Genomic DNA, 24,637 nt, shown 5'->3' with positions numbered 1-24,637 from the left:
TAGCTGATAACTGGCAGTAGATGAGGTGGTAAGGGAATATTTGTTATTGCTTGGTCTGGAGGTGTGTTCTGTCCTTGTTCAGCACCTGAGCTGGGGGCAGCAGAGCAGAGGCGTTGGTAGGAGAGGAGTGAGAGCACTGGATGGAGAAAGTTAAAAGATTAAAGTTAAAAAGAATAAAGCTGTATGAACATGAGACTCTTCCTCAGTGGACAAAGCTGAAGTTGAGAAAATGATTTTATGCCAAGACCAGGTTGGCATTCTTCTTTCAGGACTAGTGGGATAACTTGCTTGCAGCACAGGTAGGCATTAGAACTTATTTGGATGTATACTGTTTATTTTACTCCAGCTAGTTACAGTGTTTGTTCAAATTTCCAATAAAGTTAAGGTATAAAATAACAGCTGTAAGAAAGGAAGATGGATCGTGTGCACAACATCCGACCCCGGGTGGATAAAGGTGAAGTACAGAAGCAACATACTAAAGAAAAAAGTTCACACACTGAAAATGTTAATGATGCAGTAGTTTCAACCTTCAAGGTCTTCGACAGACAAAAAACGGTAAGTAAACTCAAAATTATGAGAGATAAAATGATATTAAAAAGCAGCCATCAATTGGCAGCTGTGGCTCAGCAGGGAGAGTAGGTCGTCCAATTATCGCAGAGTTGGTGGTTTGATCCCCAGCTGCTTTGGTCCACATGCCGAAGTGTCCTTGGAGGAATCCCAAGTTGCTTCACAAGGGCTGGGCCAGTGCCTTGCCATGTGTGACTTACGATAGTGTCTGTGTGAATGGCCGAATGACAGGAAGCTGTTGAGGGAGTTGGATAAAAGCCCATAACTGCAGTCTATTTACACGTCCATATAAAAGAGACAAAAAAAAATCGAAAAAAAAAATGATGCCTTGTTCAGACTACAGGAGTTTCAGCCTGATTTAAACCCGATTCACTTCACTGCATTTTGATACGCTGAAAATGAGAAAACAATGGTTCATTGATTGACGATGATGATCCATTTTAGAAATTTACAAGTGACTCTTGAGGCTGCCACCTCAAAGTCACTTTGCAGCTTTTATGACTGATGCACCTGCGCAGGCTATTTGGTCCCTTTGGAAGTTGATGAGGTGTATCATGCTGCTCTGAAATATCACATATAACGGTCATGACAGTTAAGCTTCTTTTAAAGCTGACACAAACTGCTAATTGGCATTCAAGACATGTGACTCACTTGTGTAGGAGCTTTTGTAATGGAGATTCAGTTACTTCAAAGAACTTTTTCATGTGTTGTTTCTGGTATTTTTGTACGTGACCTGTAGGCAGTCACATATAGTGCCATCGTTCATAGGTTGGACCAGCATGGAACATTTATCCCTTCATGTAACCTCTGCTGCGTCTCTAAGGCATGTGAAGAAGCAGGAGGGGTCACGCGGTTCTCTTGCTTTACCTTGAAGGAACGCAGGTCCTGCTCCTCACAGTCAGAGTCGCTGTGATAAGGGTCGTCAGTGGAGGTCCAGGTCAGAGAGCCCTCCTTCTTCCAGAAATCACAGATGGGAACGTCCCCTTGGATCTACAGTGGATGGACAGTAGAAAAGACAGTATCAGATTGTAACCCTTACTGTTTGGTAAGGCCATGTGTGACTGATTTAAAATACTTTAAGTCTTTAATCTTAAACTGTCTTAAAGTGTCTCCTCATATTTACATTTTGTATCAAATGTATTGAGATTTCCATTAAAAGATCAACAAACACAATGACTGTTAACACAAGTCCAGTATGGAGAAAAGAAGGTTCTAGACACTAATTACCTCTCTGTAAAATCAAGATCGTTCTTAATAATCATAAAACTGTCTGCCTGTGACGGATGTCTCTGAGCTTTTATCATTATCAGTTAAGTAATCGACTGTTAGTGCTCGTTACTTACTTACTCTTTTATTCTAATTAACTGTTGATAGTGCAGAAACAAGTTGTGAACACAGCACTGAACTATCAGTACCTTTTAAGTTGATATTATTTACACAGCAGTTATAGAGAGTTACAAAGAGTCCAACATTCAGTCCAGTTTAGTTTAGTTTTGGACTATTTGGACTCCTGAGGGAAATATCTGGCTCTTTAGCTGCTAAGAGCTGATGCCATGAGCGCAAGTTATAAAACTAAATTCAAGTAAATAAAAGTTACTGCATGAAGAGTTAGAAGATAACTTATATTATTTGTTGATAAACTACAGACCAGATTATCCAGATTTGTGAATAATGAAATAAACTTGAAGCAATAATATTTTTGAAAACAGTGCATTTAAAAAAAAATTAATTAGTGTTTGAGAACACAACTTTTAGAATTAAAAAAAAAATCTTTCTTACCTCTTCCATGATCAGGATGCCACACCGCACCAGACTGTCAACAGCATCCAGAGCGAAACTCTGGGATGACTGACAGGGCTGGAGAGAGAGACAGAGAGAGGGAATGTGTAAACTCAGCCGTGAAGCAAGGTTTAGAGTCACAAACAGCTTCAGCCCATCACATATCTAAGCAGTGCAGAAGCAGACAGCTGACAGAGGGCATGAGGTGTGTGGTACAGATGGAGCAGAGATCAAAAGAGGAGAAGGTGAGATGGCCGGCAGGGGGATGAGAGCAAGAGCGATATTTTCAATGAGGAATGGGGTGAGAAACATAGCTGCAAGCAGAAGAGACAAGAAAAGAGCAGCTGCTGAAATGAAAGGTGGGCAAACAGAGAAAGGAATAGTATTTCTGGCTCAGATTCGGAGCCCTTGAAGTCAGTGTGATGGAGCATGTACATACACAGCCACAAAGATACACAATACACACACGCACGCACAGTGCACAATACAAACACACACACACGCACGCACGCACACAAACACACATACAGTCTGAAAAACCTCTTTCTGCCTGAGATAGAGGCAGCAGAGCAGGATGAATGGCTGTTCAGCTCCATTAAACATCCATTGAATGAAACACACTGGGTGCGTGTGTGTGTGTGTGTGTGTGTGTGTGATATGAATTCAAACTCACCGGCACGAAGCCCGGAGGCAGGAGATGGCAGAGCTGCAGGGCTCGCTCAGTCAGTTCGGACTGGCAGAGCACCACATCAAACTCCATGTCACCCCTGACCTCCTCTCCGTCCACGCCATCACTCCTCACCCGGCTGCTGACGCCACTGACGGCCACCTCGCAGAGCATGGCAGACACAGCGCATGCTAAGGACAAATTCACACACATTAACATCTCATTATTTGTTCAAGTTCTTTGTGCACATATACACCGTGAAAAAACTTGTGTTTGCTACAACCCAAAATAAGCAGGTTTTGGTCTATATCTAGCAAAGTATCTTATAATAACACAGTCTTTGTGTGATCTAGGATTTCCGTCATTTACGCAAATTAGTCTTTATTTATGTTTTTTATCCCCATTATCCTGATTTCATGTGCTGGTGGGAAAGTCTTGACATCCCGATTGTTCATGTCTCTAAACAGAGCTGCCTTCACACTCCGTTTTATAATGCATTTTCAATACTGAACACAAATCATTATGGAAGAAATTAGTGTTTAATATCTTTTAATATAGCATGCATGTATCAGTCTAATACGCAGAGGCAGTACACAGCCCACTACCCACCAGCTTCACTTCCTATACAACCAAAACAAGTCATGCGGGGATAGTGAGTCACGCAGAAATAGAGACTTCATTCCATAGAAAAAGTCGGTTCCTGTACTTCAGGCAGTACAAAAATACAAAATACAAAACAGTTATTTTTTACCTCCACCAGTAATGTTAAAGTAAGGCTATCTGTGGCGTCACCCCAGTCTGCCCGTTAGCATAATATCTAGAACAAAACAGCAGCACTATCTGTTTGTTCAACAGATAGTTGATTTAATATATGGTGAGGATTTGGGATCTAGGATCTAGGCTTTCTGCCATAAGATGATTACCATATATTACTTATATGTATTATACTGTGTTCCCAACCCTATTACCGGACAAGAACGCCAAAATTGAGCAATTCTACAAAACCCTGGATTATGTTCAGTGCCAATGTTTTCAAAATTCTCGCTTTCCGCAATATCTGTGCATGGCAGCTAGAGTGCAGTTAAGGTTAGAGAAAGATTGTGGTAATAGAAAATGATTTATGGTTAGGGTATATTTGAGTTTAGACAACAAAAACACTTGGGTTGAGGTTCGGGAAAAGTTAGGAATAATAAAACACACAAATATCAGGTCTGTGATCGAAGGCTAACTCTGTTTTTTTTTTGCTATATACCCATCCTCGACCCAAAGCTCCACACCCTAACTTTCTGTTTGGTTACATCTCTCCATATTAGCACTGAACTCTGGCATTCATTGTTGGCACTGGATGTGAATTGTGAAGTGCAGAATCATCCAATATGGAATTAATTCCTACATAATAAAGCATAATTCCTGGGGATACTGAGCTGGTTTTCCACATGTTGCTAGAAGGATCCAGTATCCAGGGCTTTTAACAGCTGTTGAAAAGAATTAAATGCTCTTCTGGTATGCTGGTTCTCAGTGGTGACGATGTGACCTCTTCATATAACTCACACTCGAGAGTGTGGTTAACTGTTGAACTGAATGGCACTGAGGTAAATGGCGTTCAATTAATAGTATAGTGGATTGTATGATGGGTTTTCTGTTACTATAGGGCAGCTGTGTAGATTTCAGCTAATTGTATGGATTGGAGTAGGAACTTCAAAGGTTCATGCTCCTGAGAAATGCATGCATTTTTATAACAGGGTTTAAATGAATAAAACAGGTCTGCAGATCGTTGGACTGTAACATGGAGAGGGCCTGGCTTGAGGTGTCTGAGTCTTTCAGTTGAAGTATGGTCTCATGAGGGTTTTTTCAATCTCTACACATCAATTATATTGGCACATCTGGAAATTTAAAATAACCGTAGAAACGAGATCACACATCTCTTGCTTCTTTTTAAAAGACAAAAATCTGCTGTTGCGTGTACAGTCCCTTGGCACTGCTCGAAGCTTGGTATTCCTTAAACATTAAGAATATTAAGTTCTAATACTTTAAAATGTCATGTCTCAAATTGATTTTCCATACTGATATGCCAACAGTCAGAGCCACTGCCAAGGCCTCCCACGAAAAAGAAGGTGCCTGGAGAACACTGGGTCTCAAAATGATATTCAGCCTTAAGTGCAATAAGGAAGTTTTGTCAGCTACACAAAATACATGCATGAAAAGTCACTTACCACCAACAGCTTCCAATATAAAAGCGTGTGTGACAATCTGGGCCTGGAGGGTGAGGTGAAGGATGGCAGCAAGAGAGGGACGGGCCACAATAAAAGGGTCTTTCCTAGAAGAAGAAGAAGAAGAAAGGACAATAATGGAGAGAGAGGTTTCACTGAAAGGGAAATTGGATTTTTGATAAGCTGCAACGTTTTGCTGTGTGCAGCTTATCAGTGAAAACAGAAAACCAACCTAGACGGCACTGCAGCCATGATGAGGTGAGGTGCAAGCAGAGAGAGGGAATAGTGGACAACCTCCACTAAAGTTCCCCCAAAGCCCACGTCTTTGTTCCTGAACAACAGTTCCTCCGTGAGCCAAGACACGTCACGACACAGGACAGATGCACTCACACCCTGCAGAGGAGAAGGGTGGAGAAGTTTAGCTCTAAAATCAGACGTGAGCATGAAACCATCTGGTGACATTAGTTAGAGACTGGTGGCTATGAGTCAGAAAATCACTGTCACACTCTAATAAACTAGAACGAAAACCAATTCTGTTTATGAGCCTCTTGGAGTACTGATGGATCCTTAGAGGGGCAAAGCAGAGGGGCAAGGCAGATTTGAACACTGACAGCGCCGTGGGGAAAATTGCTCAGCAAACAAACAAACACACAAGCTCAAGGATGACGCTTGTACCTTGCGGTGTTTGTACAACAAAAGACTGGACACCAGACTAGTGGACATCACAGCCATGCAGGAAGTTGCAGCTAGAAAGAGGGGGAAAGAGAAACACACACACACACACACACACACACACACGAACACACACACACACACACACACACACACACACACACACACACACACACACACACAACACACACACACACACACACACACACACACACACACACACACACACACACACACACACACACACACACACACACACACACACACACAGATAATGCGGCCCAATTTGCATACCATTAAAACAGCTTATAAAGATTCATTTACGATTCAGCAGGGGTACATAATCCTGGACCTACAGAAGATGAGGTGGAGGATGATGGCGATGCTGAGGTCTCTCTCTGGATGAGTTGGCTCTTCCTGTTCAGACGCATAATGAGAAGAAGGCAGGAGCCACGACATCCGCCTCCGTCCAAACACACTTTCAGTTCTTCAGAGAGAAAGTGAAATGAGGAGAGAAGGATGCCAGGATGAATTTACAGTAAGTTTATCTTAGGTTGTGTCAAACTATTTATACTCCTTACCTCTAAGATTTTCACAAACTCACACCTCATTTTTTAATCCTTTTTATGGTCTGAATTTTTTATTCAACAGCCATTACTGTATTTACATTCACTGATTGCGTCTCTATATACTAAAGTTGTTTTGTTAGTGGTGGAGTCCGCCATATAATCCAGTGCAATTTTACCGGTCAATTTTGACAGTCATTTTCAATGCGTGGAATAATGGAACAAGATGGAGTTGCTAGATGAAGAGCTTCAAAGTAACAATGTTACCAGTCGTTGTGTAGAAAACTATGTGCGCAGCATGAAACCAGATCACAGCTGCCATGATGGAAAATGGCCAATTTATTGAGCAACTTTTTTTATGATAACTTAAGTTTGTTTTGTTGCACTGTAAACAGAACAGATACACCAGTTGCTCTTCTGTCTTATTTCTGTCAATGACGCTGTTCCAGGAGTGTTTGCTGCAGCATTAAACGTCACTTTCTGTTACCACAGCAACGGCAGTTGTTGCCAAATTCACCAGTACTAAAAACTTCAGGATTACAAGTTTAAAGAAGAATAAAAGTTGGTAAACAGTCGAAAAGAAAAGATACCGAAGACCTTATGCTATTTGTGTGTAAAGTGTGTTGCACTAAACCATATTCATTGTCAAGAGAATTGCATAACAAATGTGGATCCCAGGATAAGTATTATTTGTTCCAGCTGAAGAAATTGGATGTTTCATTTAATGTCACATGGAATTTTCCCATAATGATCAATTCACTTTTATTACAATATTTTTGGCCAAGTATGAGAAGAAATTAGCTGAATGTCAAGAAACCTCTTTACAACCATTAAGAGAGTTCAGTGGTTGACTCAACACCACATTTATAACAATAAAAGGAATGTGTGTGTTGGTAAAACAACTCTCAAGGTTCAGTCTCTTAGGTGCACACAAGGATATAAAATTGCAGCTGTATCACTCAAAAACTGAGGTTTGTGCAATACATTTTAAGACCTGCTTATCTGAGGCTTACTGGAGTGATATAAGCATTATTTATGGTTCTTAGCTGTGCAAGTGAGAGATATACAGGAACTGAGCACTTTATTAGGAACACCATACTCCCGTTGCTCTCAAAACAGCATGAGTTCTCCATGGCATGGATTTCGAAGGAAATTGGAAACATTGCTTTAAGATTCTGGTCCATGTTGGCATCACATCACATAATTTCTGCAGATTTATCAGCTGCACATTCAGGCTGCCAATCTCCTGCTCTAACACATGCCAAATGTGTTCTACTGTATTCAGATCTGGTGACTGGGGAGGACACTGAAGTTCACCGGACTCATGGTCACCTTCATGAAACCAGTTCAAGATGACATTTTCTTTGTGACATGGTGCATTATCATGCTGGAAATCGCCATGAGAAGATAATAAATTCTGGCCATGAAGGGACGCATATGGTTCGCAACAACAATCAGATAGGCGGTGGCATTCAAACCATGATTGATTGGTATTAAGGGGCTCAAAGTGTGACAAGAAAACATTCCCCACATCATTACACCGCCACCTCCAGCCTGAACTGTTAGACACAAGGCAGGTTGGGTCCATGGATTCATGCTATTGATGCCAAATTCTGACCCCACCATCTGCTGCCTCATCAGAAATCCAGATTCATCAGACCAGGCAACATTTTTCCAGTCTTTAACTGTCCGGTTTTGGCCTCAGATTTCTGTTCTTGGCTGAAAGGAGTGGAGCCTGATGTGGTTTTCTGCTAGGTCATCCGCCTCAAGGTTGGACATGTCCTCTTTCAGATGCTCTTCTGCTCACCACACTTGTAAAGAGTGGTTATCTGATTTATTGTAGCGTTTCTATTAGCTGCAACCAGTCCGACCATTCTCCTCTGACGTCTCTCTTCAACAAGGCGTTTCTGTCTGCAGAGCTGCGGCTCTCTGGATGTTTTCTGTATTTGGCCCTACTCATTCTTATGATTGATATTAACATTAACTGAAGGTTCTAACCTGCATCCTCTGGATTCGAGCATCTCTCTACTGTCATGTGATAGGATAATTGCAAAAATAAGCAGTTGTGTTCCTAATAAAGTGTACAGTAGTGTATCAGAGAGTGTGAGAATATTGCTTTGTTAATTCACAAGCCCTACAGACAGTGACAATGGGAATAAATAATCTGTGGGTGTATGCACCTCTGAAATGAGTGTCTGTATGTGAGGACTTTTAATTTTAATTACGGCAGCCCTTATTTCCCCTGTATTTTTAATACATCGGAACAAAAAAAGAGGCTTCAAAAGCTGAAACCTCAGCAGCTGCGGACAAACAGAATGTGTGAGCATGGCAGAGACACAGTGTAAAGTACCACAGCATGTTAATAATGTAAAAATGCACAAAGAAGTAAAACTGCTCACTTGCTGATAACAATCCAATCTAACTGTCCCTCTCTACCTCTTTTCATCCATCACTCGCCATCTCTTTCACTCAGGCTGTTTTTCCTGCTTTCGCTCTCTCAGAAGAATTAAACATTTTAAGGGAGAAGCCACTTTGCTCGTCAGAAGCCAAGCAGAGATTGAGCAAGGATGTTATTTTCTCTCTGTTATCTTTTTCACTGGCAGACTGTGTAATGTTGATGGTAATTGGACCGAGTCTAAGAGGATGGAAACTCATCAGGGCTTGCATCATATCTGCGCCAGATTTAAGGTTTAGAGGAAAGTTTATCTTCAAAGTTTAAGAGAAATTAACTTTTCAATTTCACAGATGTTAAATAAAACACAATCCAAATGTGAAACCCATTGTCTTTTGTTCATATACAGTATCAACACTCACTTGTGCATACAGGTTCGTACACAGGTGGCTTGATTACCTGTTGTTGAGGATAACAGGCAGCAACAGGTCCTGTAGAGGGAGCCATTCATCTACTCTGCACCTCCCTGACTCGCACATCTCCTACACACACACACGCATGCACGCACGCACGCACGCACGCACGCAACACAAACACAGAAACACACACAAAAAGGATCATGTATGCACACACGCTCTCTCATAGAGCTGCAAAGTGGTCTCTCTAAACCATTCAATAATGATGTTCCGGTTAAGTAAATTCAGAAAATTAGACAAAGTTTGTATTAAAACATTTAATTCCATCTATTATCCATTCCTCTATTATTACTACCACATTTTAACCTTCAACTGAACTCAGCTGACAGTTTGCTGAGATGTTTTTGATAATTTATCTCCATTTAAATAAATACCATTTAATTTTTTTATGGGCCACAACAACAAATACTAAGTGAGGATAAAATTTAAAGATTAAACATTTCAATACTCATTTGTAAAAGATAATCTGCTTCACTTCCACAGGTCAGTGTGATTTATGATAAGGCTTATTAGTTATTATTATTATTATTATTATTATCAGTGGTTGCAAATATGGGGACTGCAACCCCACAAGTGGCTTCAAGACAAATCTGAGACGTCACAAAATGATGATTAAAGGGACAAGAAAGATGAGGGGATAAGAAAAGTCCTTCTCTCGTTTTTGGTTTCTTTCTGATCATACTGGATTGTTTTTACCCTTGAGGTCTCATGAAATCAGTCAAATCAATCAATCTGATAAGGAAACAATAAATGTTCACACTAACACTTATGGCCTGTGATGATGTCATGAGCAGACCTAATAAAGGGTTTAAATGATTTAACAACAGCAACAACGGCTACAAATGATAAGACAAGCAACACTTTGATGACTCGCTCTATCTGATGTGCACCTTGAGAGAAAAGGGCTGCGCGAGATGGATCCTCACACTTCCTCCTGGTCTCCCCCAGAGAACAGACCAAAGCCACTGCAGCACAGTGCTTGAGCTGACCTGCGAGGATATATAACACACACACGCACACACACACACACACTTAAGAGTGCTACATACAGCGTAGTTATTATTACATCATAATGAGGTCTTTGCCTTTAGGAGCGACATTCCAACAGCAATACTAATGAGCAGGATCTGAGATGAGCACTATGATAAATAGCCAGTCTCAGAGTGTGTGTGTGTGTGTATGTGTGTGTGAGTGTGAGTACGGGAACTGTGTGTACTGTGCTTTATATGCAATGTGTCTGAGTGACAGAACAAAATGATGAGGCGAGGACCTTATTATGGCAATTAACTGAAAGTAACACCCACTCTCCAGTATCGTAAGTGCAGATAACAGAGGGCAAGACTAATGGAGACTAATAGCCATCACCTTGAAAATATGAAATGCAAACCTCAACTAATCAACCAACATTGGCTGGTGAGAAATTGGAAAGCCAGGCTGTGAAACAAGACTCTCAAAACTATCACTGGCATACAAGATTGAGACAACAGCTTTAGTTATGTCATAAAATATAAATATAAAGTATATTATTATTATTTTATTAATAAAGTTAATATTGATTAATTTTGTAACTATTATTGTTCTTTGTCTTACTTCTATTTGGGAGATAACCATGGAACTGCAGTTCTCATTATTGTTTGGGTAATCTAAACAGGAAGTATAATGTTACTATGGATTCAGTGAGTTATGCTGTGGCCTGCAACTTGAGCCTTGGGCCTCGACCTTTTAGCCTACATTTGTATACATTTCAGAAAACTGGAAACATTAAAAGTAAGCTGAATTAGTTATCATCAGTTTCTTTTTGCAATGTTCCCATATATGTACAGACACCCTAACCCTTTTCAATACAGTTCTGGAGTGTATTTTTTATATGATTTCTAAGCAGATTTGTGGATATTAATTAGTGATGGACACTTAAGATACTCATGAAGTGTAACTCACAGTGTAATTGAAATATGTGTATCATGTCTGTGCATTCAGATTTGACCGACCGAGTCCAATTTTTGATGCAAATTGTGACAATCTGGCACTAAGAGTTTTAAAGTACATTCATTTCATCCATGAGTTTTGCGCCACAACTATTGCTGCAGTTTCAACAGTTGACCTTGATGGTGAGTGGGGCCAATTCATTGTGCCAAACTAAAGTAACTGGCTTCCTGTTGTTTTAAGAACACCGCCATGCACCTGTCCCTTAGAGCTCACACAGTGTTTTTACATTACATCTCCTCCTCTTCCTCTGAGGCGCATCTCGCAGTGTGAAAAACCCTGTTCTAAACCAAACCTGTTCCCTTGCGTCTGAGGGCATTATAGTTACAGATGGCTCTTATTAAGTGTCTGCTTGCAAGTGTGTGTTTACACACATCCACCTGTATGTTGGTTTTGGGCACGCAGTCATAGGAGATGCCCACAGGGACCAGACTGACATCGGGGACAGATCCCTCTTTGATGAGCTGTCTGATGCGAGCCAGCCACTGGCCACCTCGGCCAGACTCTGCTGACACTCCAACACTTATCACCTGGCCCTCATGTAGCAGCTCACGTACCAGCTGAGGAGGGAGGAAAGAGAAAGGGGGAGAGAAAAAGATGGCAGAGACAAAGGTCTGAAAAGTACTGGCAGCAGGGGAGCAATTAACAAAAATGCCTGCCATGCATTTTTAAAATATACATAAGCAATACAAAAAACAGAGTGTGTAGGGCAACTGAGGGGGGAGAAGTCAAAATGCAGGAAGCAGGCACGATAAAGAGCAGAAATAAAAAGGAACTGCAGGGAACACTTCATGACATTCAGAGACACTTCCCTTGCCCCAAATACTGTTTTCCCCCTACAGACAAGAATAATTCAATAACCGTTGAACAGAAGCTAAGTGGGCTTGCACTCAATAAACAATAAAGGTCTATTAACATTGAAATACAACCAATAAACAAGCCTGCTTTCTCACGCACAGCCAATATGCTTACTCACATAAATGGTCAATGGAAAAAAAAAAAAAAGAAAAGAAAGAAATTACTTACTGCATCACTCATAAACAACTTGTTTATGTTCCACTGTGGCTGTAGTCTTGTAGATTAATGTCAGACTGAGCCATTTTATTGAGCTGTACAGCACAATATTGATCTTAATAAAGCCAGTAACTCCTCCAAATGAAATACATATTTAGGGAAACTGATACAAAACACAAAGAGCTCCCTTGCTAGATACAATGACAGGAAGATATTAATGATGAACAGGCATTGATCATTGATAAAAATCAGGTAAATAGAGGCACTTAGACAAAGGACTCAAGCAAGGTACTTGAGGAAACTGTGATAGATGCAAGAGAGGACAGAGAAGAGGGAGCCATTAATACTGACCATGAAAATCTCCAAAATAAGGGAATAAAAAACACAAATTACCTTCTCATAAAATAGAAACAACCTTCTCAGACCTGCCAAGCTCACACAATCAAACTAACCACCATTATTCTTGTTTCTTCCCCCTCTCCTCATTGCTTTGTCACTCCAGGCAACTCCAAAGCTGCAATCTCTGTAGCAAAACTCATGCCCCTTGGTAATTTTGAGAATGAATAGAGAGTGGGATGAGGCTGGGGAATGAGGGAGAGGGGGAAAAGGCAGCTTGTATTCTGATTGAGGAGCTGACTGTGATAACACTCTACGAGTGCAATGAAAAGTGTGTGTATGTGAGGGAGAATGAATTGAACCGAATGCACATACACTAAACAGCCAAATTGCAAGGACAGGTATCTTTTGCTTACCCTTTAATTTTATATAATTACCTGCTGTCTATGAAGGGTTTTTTCAACAAAATGCATTAGCATCATGTTTTCTGATTCATGGCCATCTACAAGTGAACAGAATGTTTTTGGTTTCATATACACAGCTAATGAGGAACTGCTCCAACAGTCAGGCTGGAATGACTTGTACCAAAGGGTGTTTTTATGGTTGGCGACTCTGAGAGGGGTACATGAAACCTGAATTAACTTTTGACTGTTGAAGGGTATATTTGCATATGTGAAAACAACTGCTGAAATCCTTCTGTGGCTCAAGGAGCTTTGGAAAATGTTACAGATGTAACTATACTTAAGTACAATAATTTAAGTCCATTTTCTGCAAGACTGCAAGTTTGAAGCAGAAACTGCACCTTTGATTGACTATCACTGATCACAAGGCCCAGTCAAGGCTAATGGTTAAACTAGCTTTATGTAGCTTCTCCCAGTGCATTTTCAATTGACAATTAATTGATATCAAAAAATAAATTTTAGATTTAGTTCAAGTTTAGATTTAGTCATGCTGTATCAGTGGTTGGTTTGTCAGCTGGCACACCACTTTGGTTGAGACTGAAATATCACATCATCTATTGGATGGATTGCCATGAAATTTGGTTCTGATATTCAGGTTTATCCCAATTTCCTTCATTGCATCCACGTTTCCCTCATTTCTCTTTCTTGCATCTTAGTCCCTCCCACTTAAGACACAAGGAGGGATGGAAAGAAAAGCTGTGAGGAAAAGAGGAATAAAGGAAACATGTTTTTGGAGACATGTCCTTTCTTCTGAACTGTTATCTAAAGCGACATCCCTTCCTGACGACAGTGGCACTGCTGGATCAACTATCATATGGCTTTAGCAGCTGTACTGCAACCTTTCCCATATATGAACTATCCACATAAAAAATTACCACCACCAGCACAGTGTTGTTTTCAGTCTCTCTGCACGTTTCCCCATAAAAAAAACAGTTTGACAAACATCATGTGTTTGTGACACATTTACTAAAAACTTTCTGTATTTATACTGTGTACACATCAGCCGAACCGCAGAATGTAAATTGACTTCTCTGCTTAGGCACTGAATGCACATGAAACATTTCTGCTAACAGAAACTTGTTTTGTTTTTTTTTTTAATTTATTGATTATTTGTGTCAACATTTATTGTTATTCAGTTTGTAGATTCATTATTTAATAATGCAGGCTGCAATTAGAACATTTTATAATTTGTTGAAATTATTTATCAATCCAAATGTTTGAGGGAAAGTTAAAATTAAGTAAATACATCTCATATCAAATTAGGAAATGATGTTAGACATGTAAAAAGTGGTTATTTCTGAAAGACATCAGACTCTCCTCCTCTCTCAGAATATCTGATCCATGATACAGGACCAGTGTGTAGGATTTAGAAGTATCTAGCAGCGAAGTTGAAGATACTAACCAACTGAATACCCCTCCCCTGACCCTTCCCTGTCCAAGCGTGTAACAGAACAGATTGTGACCTTTGGGTAATTTAAAAAACTCGAAAGGCCTTCTCTAGAGCCAGTGTTACCGTAGAAACATGGCGGTGCAACATGGTGGGCTCCATGGATGAGGACCCACTCCCTAAGTAGATATAAAGGGCTCATTCTATTACTATTACATTCAGTTTCTGCCAATAGATCCCCCTAAATCCTACACACTGGTCCTTTAAAAGCGTAAATAACAGATAATTCAGAGAAAAATATTTCTCATCGATAAAGAAATTTATGGTCAGATTTACATCAATCAGATCTACAGATCCAAATTTTTTTCATTTGATGGTGAATCTGAATCTGTGAATCTGATGGTGACGCTGTAATACGGTTTCAGAACAGTATGGTCAGCTGCAGCGTCCAATCACTAACAGATTTCTAATCAAGGTGTCAAAACACATCAGACTTACAGAGGTCATGACGGGTGAGAACAGACTGTCCTTCTCAGCTTCCTGCTCAGTCAGCACAGCGGGTGGCAGGAGGACTACACCTACTTTCTGCAGGATCGATCTATAGGATAAATAGAGGACAATGTATCTCAGACATCACTATTTTAACTTAGAAGCTTGGAGTGATGATGCATTTTCACACTATGTTAAAATTAAACTGCGCGGCCTTAAGAGGGTGCTTAGGGTGTATATAAGTGATTCAGCACCTGGTTCCTGGCCAAAAAAAGGGTGTTTCTGGGGATACCGTATGTTTATTGTTATCTCAGTGCAATTTGCCCAGCAGACTTCTATGTGACTTTGTACGTCTATGACGATACCTTAAGGAGGAGCTGTTAACCTGGAGAGGACACACGGTGTATGGAACCCTCAGATTGTGACAGAAGAGCACCAGAGGGATGAGAGCACAGTCCATGATGCTCTGACGCACATGCACATAAACCAGCAGAGATCCCTGAATTACAAAACAGAAGCAGTTTTAGATAAACAACATTCTTCACATTGTCATTCATTATGGCAAACAACAGAGGACTGTGCAGAGGTGACGCACAGTTTAGGAGTGTTTCTGTGCCTTTATATTTGCTCATTATTATAATCAAGCCCAACAAGCTTCAGACAGTATCAGCAGAATGGAGTCAAGAAAACACATGTTTAATTTAAAGCCAGCAGAGATACAAAATCAGACAATCCTAGTATTTTTTGAGATGCAGGCAGAGATCAAGTGTATACAGTACATGGGGAGTATGTTTAAGTGAGTGCATGTACTCTAGGAGGTGAAAGCATGCCATGAATGATTTTTTCCCAAGGTCAACAACACCTCTATTATTCTGTATGTGGCTTTTTATCTTTTGAGTAGCATTTAATCTTTTTTCATTACAGACATGGAAATGAAGAGCTACTATCGCAAACTCAATTATATATTGAGTGAAGTCAAAGCGGAGAGAGAAAACATGATTGCACTTTTGTGGATATGATAGTGTCACTACAATAAAAAAGGTAATAAGGTTCCCAATAAAAGTGCTGCAATATTAAAACTGTGTAAATAGTCAAAAGTCTTACTACTTTTTTAAAAAGCAACTGAAAACATGTTTATTGCTTTTCATTTTTGTTTACCATCTTTGAGTTTTATACTAACTTATTCATCTGGGAAACCTGTCGCCAAAATCTTAATAAAAGACAATAAATTGATGATTTATCAGTTACACTGACCTGATGTGCACCTCAAAGTTTTTATCTTTTATTTTATCTGTAATAAGTACAAAGTAAAAAAAAAAAAGGTTTTAAGTGAGATAGATGAGGACATGTAAATCATGCTGAGAGTACCACAAGCATTTGGACACGACGATAAAGCATTTTTAAATCCATAGGTTCCATTTGTTTCTAATTTATGGGTTAGGGGGAAATTGAGACACTCAAGATAAATCAAGAATTCAGCCCATTTTACATTTCCCCTATTTCAACGTTTCAAAAATGCATTTAGAAAAATTAAAAATCTAGTTTAGAACAGAGGACACTTTTTTGAGAAACCTTGAATATGCACAGAAAACCATAAGCCTCCGAAGATTTTTTTTTCCAGATTTGCCTTAATTGATGTAACATACTGCATTTCTGTGAGATTTAAGGTAAATACATAGCTCACTGAATTCATTCATGCCAATCATGAACCTCTGCAACAGCAGCCTCACTCAGAGTTATTTACTTGTTTTTATTTAGTCAACCATGTAATTAGAGTTGTGTAGTGTTCAGTAAAAAAAAAAAACTCATGAGAATAATTAAGTATAACAATGCAAGTAAGAGAAACTTTTTTCCCCAGACCTTTAAAAGTAATCACGTTTAGATTCTCACATTTTTGTTTACCTTGAAATATTTTCTAGATGTATTCTTACGATACGGTAGCTGTTTATTATATCTTTAGATGGCAGTACAAACTAATTTCACATCTTAAGTGAGAATGTGTGTGGAGCCAAAACATCACAGTATCTATCGTCCAAACACAAAGGGTAATTTTTCATGTTTTGTATGAAGAGCTGACACTCTTTGGGGTAGCAGTTCTGGGCACATTTAATCATCTGTGAAGAAAAAAGTGAGGGCATTTCATCTGCATGTGCACGTGTTTATATACACTTGTACCTCTTGTGAGACTTTGTGCAAATCCTGCAGATGGTTGAGGTTAACTTCAATACTGCCAAATACAGAAGCAAACATCTTCAGCATCACCCAGCTCACGAATCTAGTTAGGAAAGGATAGTATGAGAATAGTTGTATGGAAAGAAGGAAGAAAGAAGATGAAAAATAAATGACTGGAGATAATGAGAACAAGGGGACAATGTACACAAGAGAATAATGGATGGATACATGATGAAGCTAAGAGAAAATCGTCACCTATAATCTGATGTTGAGCAAAAGGAAGCCACAGCAAAGAAAGCGAAGATGGAGTTAAGTGTGACAACATGTAAATGAGATAGATGGGAGTGAGACAAAGTGGGGATAAGAGGAATGGGGATGAGAAAGAAACTGATGACACAGGGAAGAAGCAAAACAGAAAAGCGATAAAGAGGGATGTGTGTGTGATGGTGACAGCTGTAGATAGAGATGAAGTCTGAGGCTGTAAATGTGGGCGAGACAGAGAGAAAGAGAGAAGGAGGAAAAAAGAAAGAGCAGGGCAGATTTTGAGAGGAGATTCCTCAGACTAAAAGAAAGCCAAAAAAGTTTCAAGAGAAAAAAAAAAAAAGAAGCCAGAAGTTTCTGCTCCATTTCACCAGACATTTACAGAATTTCTAACACTGTCTGTAACTACGGGAACAGGCTCTTTTTAGACCTGACAGAGTCATACCACCCGATTTCAATTTTAAATACAACCTGCATCTCTTTGCCGCGAGCGATCAAAGTGTATTGCATATCCTCCACTGCCCATGGACAAGTTTATGCCTCAACAACTGTCAGTCATCTTGAAGAGCCTGATAAATGACTGATGCACCAGTAGGTAGTCACATATGAAATATTTGCAATCAGACTACATCCTATAATTTGGTACAGTATAGGAGCCATTTCTGTGGCACCAGGTTTACAACGTTTTTGCTCAGTTTATTGTTGTTTATTTCTTTCTGTTGTGCCATAGAGTAGCCAAAACAAAGGAGGTACTTTGGGCATCCAGGTCCCAGGTCTAAATTTCCTGTTCACTTTCTGGAGAGACTATGTCAGGTGACTGACAGGTTGACTGCTTCGATAGAGCCCAGGTAGGTGTGAAATTTTTTTTTTATGTAAATACAGTTTACATCTATGTCTGAAGTGTGTGTGAAGACTTTGAAGGAATTTAATAATATCTGTATAATAATTTGTATAATAATAGTTGTATATTGCAATTTTTATGATTTATTTTATACTTAATAATTACATTCATCTTTGAATTTACTTAAACATTTAGTTAAATTGCTAGTAAATTCTTAAGTAAAAATTATTATTTTAAATTGAATTAAATTAACTATCATATCTATTAAATAAAGTATATTAAACACAAGTCAATTAATTTCATTAAATTAGATTTCATTACATTAATTAACTTCATAGATCTATTAAATATGCTCAATTAAATTATTTTGAAAACAGTGACCTTGACCTTTGGCCACCAAAATCTAATCAGCTTATCCTTGAGTCCAAGTGAACATTCATCCAAAATTTGAAGAAATTCCCTTAAAGTTCCTGAGATATCTGGTTCACAAGAATGGGACAGATACCCCGAAAATGTAAATGCAGTAGTAAAATTCATATTAAAAAAAACATTTTATCATAAAGGAAGTTGAAATAAAAATATACATTTTGTATCCAAATATAAAAAATAATGTATAAATGCACAAATAATATAAATAATTATTTTATAAGATAAGAAGTGTTTCCATTTGGAAGAAGATTGAAGAATATCACGAAAAGAAAGGTTTCAAAAACTCTATTAATATTCCCTTTCTTGTTACTTCTAAGTTGAAGAGTTGTACAGCTGAGCTTTAAATCAATACACAAAGGTATTTTACTAATACATAAACAATACACAACCTGACCATTTGCTCATCAGTGCACACATACAAAAATAAACACACAAACCGTAAGAGGCCAGGGGAGATGCAGGTTTTGATGAGGGGGAGGAATGGTGAGAGGCGGTTGAGTTGCCCTCGGCTGTCTGCCCCCTCAGGTGCTTTATGCTCTGCTGTGAGCACCTCCTTCACCCTGAAACACATGGTCACAGGACAGCAGGGTTAACACCACACAAAGCCTCTTTTGTTCTGCACACAGACAAGCACCCGCCTGCCAGTAAGACAACAACAACATCATCTCCGAGTGAAGAGGTTACATAAAGGTTAAACTCAATTACATCGAAAGGAGAGACAACAACACATACGAACTGAAGACTTGGTGACAGAGATAGGGAAAATGTGACGACAGTCCCAAGTTATCCCATTTCTCTTCATTCACTCTGCACAGACCCCATGATAGCCTTAATTTTCTGTATCTTTGTTTGTGTCTCTTATCTCCTCCCCTCCTCTCTCTTTCCCTCTCTCCTGAACTGAAGGAGCCCGTTTCATTTTCTATATCTCTGCCTATCATTTATTTACTCTCCTCTGGCATCTCTACTCCTCTCCTCTTTCCCCTCAGGTACCTGTTGCTCTGACAGACTCTCTCCAGTCTGTTGCTAACAGGACTCGCGTAAACCTTGCACCCACTCACAAACAGAGCACAGCACACCCTCCGCACCAGCCAACCTCGATACCTGCGACAGAAAACACACACAATTCAGAGGCAGAAAATGTGCATGGGTGAGTGTATTTGGACTTAAAAGATGCATTTGTCTAAACACTGTAGATTCTATCACTACCTGGTTTGTGTCTCGTTGACACTCAGCAGGTTGTGGAAGCCCAGGGAGGAGTTTTGTCCAAGCTTCTTGCGCTACACCATGACAGAAAACAGCAACCGACAATGAGTTCTGTTTAACCCAATCTAATTCAAGGATGCCACCAGAATATAGAGATCTATGAAAGCATCTTTACATCCACTTAACAAGCTTAGTGTGTCATGTAAGGTCAGTATCTTTTCGGTCACTGAAACCGTTCTATTCTTTATTACAGGATTTAGTACAAATCCACAGTCCTGGATTACAGGAATTAAATTTGTGGATGGTTTCAAAATACAGCCTACCTCTCATTAGTCGTGCCTTCTACCTTCCCTTCCCTCTCTTTTCTCTCTCTAACCTTGTTTGGCCCCTCCACTCCACTCCACACTCACCAAGCTGTCAGGGGTGCACTGGTGGCAGCACTGGCCCACAACTGGTCTGAACTTGCCAAGACAGGGCGGCACAGTCCTCAGCTTTTTCTTGATCTTCAATTCCCAGGACAGCTGAGAGGGAAACACACACACACACACACACACACACACACACACACACACACACACACACACACACACACACACACACACACACACACACACACACACACAAAGTCACACAGTCTTGCAATAAATCCTCCTTCATTAAAGTTATAATTTTCAGTTAGTGCTGAAACTGTTTTAGAGAGGTGTTGATTCAACCGTATGATCACTTTGGAGGCTGCAGTTTGTGGAGCTGCTGATTGAATTGTTGTAGATATTTTTATGTTATTTAGTGCACCCCACTTATATCAGTGAGGGTAGTCTAATCAACAGATACACCTCTCTGTATAATGCAATACAATTCAACAACAACACAAACTGCAGCCTCAAAAATGGCAATACAGTTCAATCAACAATTATAACAATCATGATGGTAGGATATATTGCAGGACAGTTAGGTGACCTACCTAATAAACTGATTTACTAGAACTTATTGTATATAGTAATGCACAGAGACTAGACTGGACTCTCATTTGGAACAGGATAAGTCAGATATTCCTGATAGGTGAACCACCTAGTAATGATATAGCCAGTGAGGTTTACATGCACTTTATCAATTTAAGAGTTTTCAGTGTTTCAGTAAAATTATTTCTTTATGTATACAACCAATCTGATTTCTGTAACTGGGGTACAGAATCAGAGAAACCCAATTTTCCCTGCTAGATTTCCCCTGGAGAACGCTGATTACTTGGCCATGTATATGAATAACTGCGTTTGTAATTGTTTCTTACATGTAGACATGTGCCTGACAAAAAATAGGATAGAAAAATAATAATTCTGACAGCAGAGCGACAAGATTATAGCAGAGAACATTACACACAGCAATGCATCTTTATAGCCAAAATAATTCCACCCACCAACGCTAACACAAAGTAGCCTCCAAAAGTCCAAATAAGTCTGCTTTTCCACACACATTAAATGTCATCTTACTGTCGGCAAGCCACATTTGATTTCACCAGCTCTTCAGAAAATATAAAAGCACTGGTGAATTGTAAGAGAGAAGAAATTGCCAGTTTAAATGTTTTGATTTTTTGCTCTTGATTTTATTATGAGTTTGTTATGATTTCTTTGTTGCTATGATTGGTTTAACTCTGAATCCATGGGAGCATGCAATATCTTGCAGTGCAGTAAAAATTAATACAGGGCCCATATGAGACCAATGGCGGCTGCTGGTCTTATAATGAGGGGAAGCTCATTTTCGGCCTACATCATAAAATGTGTTCGTTTCTTTATATGTAAATTCGCAGAGTGACAGAAGAGAGTCGCCAAACACAAAGCTAGTCGTTTTTAACAAAGACAAAGTCGATGAGGATCAGTAACGTCTCCAGATCAACTCCGAACAACGGAATTAAAAACTTGAAAACTGCTCCGGTGGATGCTTATACTTCAAGATCGCTGATTCGCTCATTTCGCTGTCAATCAAAAAGGGACTCAGCCTCAGACAGATCATCCAATCATCATGCAGAAGCCGAGCGTCCGGGCCAGCCCACTGTCCCATAGACCCCCAGAGACGCTGAGCATCCGATGGGCGGGACAAAGCTCAGCATTTATCCAATGACCGTCTAGTTTCGCTGCAGTGGAACAACCCACTCTATGCTTCCCCATTGAAGTCAGTAGACGCTCGGCGTCTACACTGTGTAAAGCTCTGTGGCGCTGCGGGGATGAATGAGAAGGAAGTTGTGTCGTTTACCTGTGATAAGTAGCTGATTCTGAACAAAAGATGAACGTGTTCTAGAGCATATTTAGTCAATGAAATGTACACACAACACTACATATTTGACCACTTATTTTGTTGACATTTTAGGGGAAGCTGAGCTTCCCTTGCAGTCTTAGAGCAATCGCCACTGTATGAGACCCAGTATCAGGCAGTCAGCGCACATCAAGCATAAACAGCTCATGCACTGAGACACAGGCCAGACTGTGTACTGTGTACTAATCAACCAGACTTGATTGCTGGTCAGTTGTACAAATATTTGTATTATGATGACAAAGAGCAGCGATAGCCATCAATTACTGGGCTGTTACTGTGCCTCAAAGTAAGTGTTAGTTAGGATTCAGACTGATTACCCCGTTTACATTAAATGACTTAATGAATCTCCTAAAATCAATGGCACTTTCTCCTGGTTGACTGATGATGATGGATCCCAGAAAACTGAGCAGCTGACTTGAATCAGCGACCTGCCAAGAAAATTTAATGACAGAGCATGACTGTAATGACAAAGCTCGAACTATCAATAATTCAAATGGCCACACTAGTTGAAATGTATAAGAAAGGAGGGAGGGAGAAGGGAGAATTCTAGTGTCATCAGGCTAAGACCACATACCAGCCTAGGCGTTAAAGGGATAGTTCGACATTTTGGAAAATAGGATTTTTCACTTTGTTGATCACGTCTACCTTAAAGGACTATACCAGCAAACCCTATGTGCTTACAACTTATATTACCGACAACCATTTTGCAATTCTTGCAAATGGTGCTGTCATTTCTAAATACATTGACCTTCCTCCCAGGGGCCCATTGGATTCAGTTCATTTTAGTATGCTATCAAAATCAGCTCATAATTAATTGTAATGAAATGCACTGGTGAGTTGAGTTTTAATTGTGTTAAAATCATGGAGTCATCTGTGAATCCTTCCTGGTGGTGCATTCATGAGCTGAAGTGAGCATCTGACAAGAGACATTCAGCTGCCACAAAGCATAGCATTCATAAGCTATGGTGCTTTGAAACTCAACAGAGAATTCAAATACTACGAGACATGAATGTTATAAAGACTTGTCATAAATTTGACAGCTGTACTGAATCATCTATGAAGTTATTTTGATGACCTCAGAGTGGAAGACAGTTTTAGTTCTGCAAAGCAGTGATGTTTTCATGACAAAATGTCACACAGCGAATATCACAACAAGGAGCAACAGCAAGAAGATGATTTCACTTCCCACAGGGCAACTGTTGTACCGTCAGTTACAGTTGTGCAGTAAGTCCCTCATCACTTACATTGGAAGCGCTTTAGGAAGAAATCTCTGAGGGATTAGTTAAAGCATTCACTCTTTATGCAAAGCTAAAGGCCCTTTTTCTAAATTGACAGAAACGTGGTAAAAATCTGTGGTTGTCAATCCAAAATGCCAAAGTGATGGTTCTAGATCGCACTTGTGAGACACATCCACCAATGGCCGATGTGGAGCACAGACCTTGGCAACCAAATACATGCTGTGGCATAATCCAGACAGTGTCAGTTCTCACAGTGACAGCTGCTATGACTCACATCCACCAAAACAATCGATGCCAAAGGTAAAGAATAATTTAAAAAAAGATCTGCTGCATTTTTAAAACTGAGACGAGTTGATGGCGAGCCTCTTCTCTCATATGCTTTTTTCTGTTTACATCATGGTGCTATTATTCACCACTCATTCATTGCACAATTTTACACGGCTCAAATTGATATCATATGGTCTGACACAAATCGAGACCAAGATTAATAAGACCCATCTCACACAATGTGACATGAAGTAAACTTATATGATTGCTGTTGTCATGAAGTCTAATCGCCTCCTGGGTCGGCTCCACTTTTTTAACAGAGATATGAGATTAGTCTCTCTTCATTTAATTACAAATAAGCATGTTTCCAAAAATGTCAAAAAAAATCAAATAAATTCTTCTAATTTTCTGATGGATCAGTATGACTCACTGACACATCACATCCTGTGATTTGGTAAATATCAAACAGAATTAAGCATGTGGGTCCGTGCATGTTCTTTCGTGATTGTGAAGAACAAAGAGTTTGAGATTAGTGCTCATGGAGTAAGTGGGGGATGACAGTGGGAGTGAGTCATGCAGGCAGTGTTCTTACTGCAGGTCTATTCTGCTGATTTGATGGAAGGACCATGTCTTTGTTTATCCCGTCACTCTTCTCCTGCACCATGGTGAGCCCCCTGCAGACTTTTAACCAGAGACCTACCACAAAAAAAGATTGGGGGAAAAGAGTTACACAGCGCCATGTTAAAGCAGCACTTTCTCACATTGTGTTGGGTAATAGGGACTGTTCTCTGAGCACATGTGAATGTGAGTGGGTAGTCATTTTAGGAGCTTTACAAAACAAAACCAAGCTTTGAAAAACGGCTTCATCTCTCCAATTTAAGAAAATAAAAAAACACACACACACACACACACACACACACACA

General features: G+C 39.7%; 1 protein-coding gene across 4 annotated transcripts in view; it reads right to left on the bottom strand.

Moving 5' to 3' along the window:
* The window catches only part of gpat2 (glycerol-3-phosphate acyltransferase 2, mitochondrial), a 111,184-nt gene that overhangs the window by 8,021 nt on the left and 78,526 nt on the right, over positions 1 to 24,637 (bottom strand). For 3 of the 4 annotated variants that reach the window (XM_056377171.1, XM_056377173.1, XM_056377172.1), the window contains 18 exons: positions 24,307 to 24,410; positions 20,316 to 20,426; positions 19,909 to 19,979; positions 19,693 to 19,803; positions 19,140 to 19,262; positions 17,175 to 17,274; positions 15,365 to 15,498; positions 15,009 to 15,108; positions 11,687 to 11,872; positions 10,220 to 10,318; positions 9,313 to 9,395; positions 6,252 to 6,382; positions 5,899 to 5,969; positions 5,456 to 5,616; positions 5,227 to 5,330; positions 3,020 to 3,204; positions 2,347 to 2,424; positions 1,435 to 1,557 (listed from right to left, as the gene is read on the bottom strand). In XM_056377171.1, coding sequence (XP_056233146.1) covers positions 1,435 to 1,557; positions 2,347 to 2,424; positions 3,020 to 3,204; positions 5,227 to 5,330; positions 5,456 to 5,616; positions 5,899 to 5,969; positions 6,252 to 6,382; positions 9,313 to 9,395; positions 10,220 to 10,318; positions 11,687 to 11,872; positions 15,009 to 15,108; positions 15,365 to 15,498; positions 17,175 to 17,274; positions 19,140 to 19,262; positions 19,693 to 19,803; positions 19,909 to 19,979; positions 20,316 to 20,426; positions 24,307 to 24,378 — 2,043 coding nt within the window. In that variant the 5' untranslated portion in view covers positions 24,379 to 24,410. The remainder of the gene's footprint in view (positions 1 to 1,434; positions 1,558 to 2,346; positions 2,425 to 3,019; positions 3,205 to 5,226; positions 5,331 to 5,455; positions 5,617 to 5,898; positions 5,970 to 6,251; positions 6,383 to 9,312; positions 9,396 to 10,219; positions 10,319 to 11,686; positions 11,873 to 15,008; positions 15,109 to 15,364; positions 15,499 to 17,174; positions 17,275 to 19,139; positions 19,263 to 19,692; positions 19,804 to 19,908; positions 19,980 to 20,315; positions 20,427 to 24,306; positions 24,411 to 24,637) is intronic. The other variant, XM_056377174.1, reaches the window with a different exon arrangement.

Source organism: Seriola aureovittata, chromosome 5 (genome assembly GCF_021018895.1).
Source record: "Seriola aureovittata isolate HTS-2021-v1 ecotype China chromosome 5, ASM2101889v1, whole genome shotgun sequence".
Lineage (NCBI taxonomy): Eukaryota > Metazoa > Chordata > Actinopteri > Carangiformes > Carangidae > Seriola > Seriola aureovittata.
Note: the sequence above shows the minus strand (reverse complement) of the source record. Positions and strands in the feature narration are given on the sequence as shown.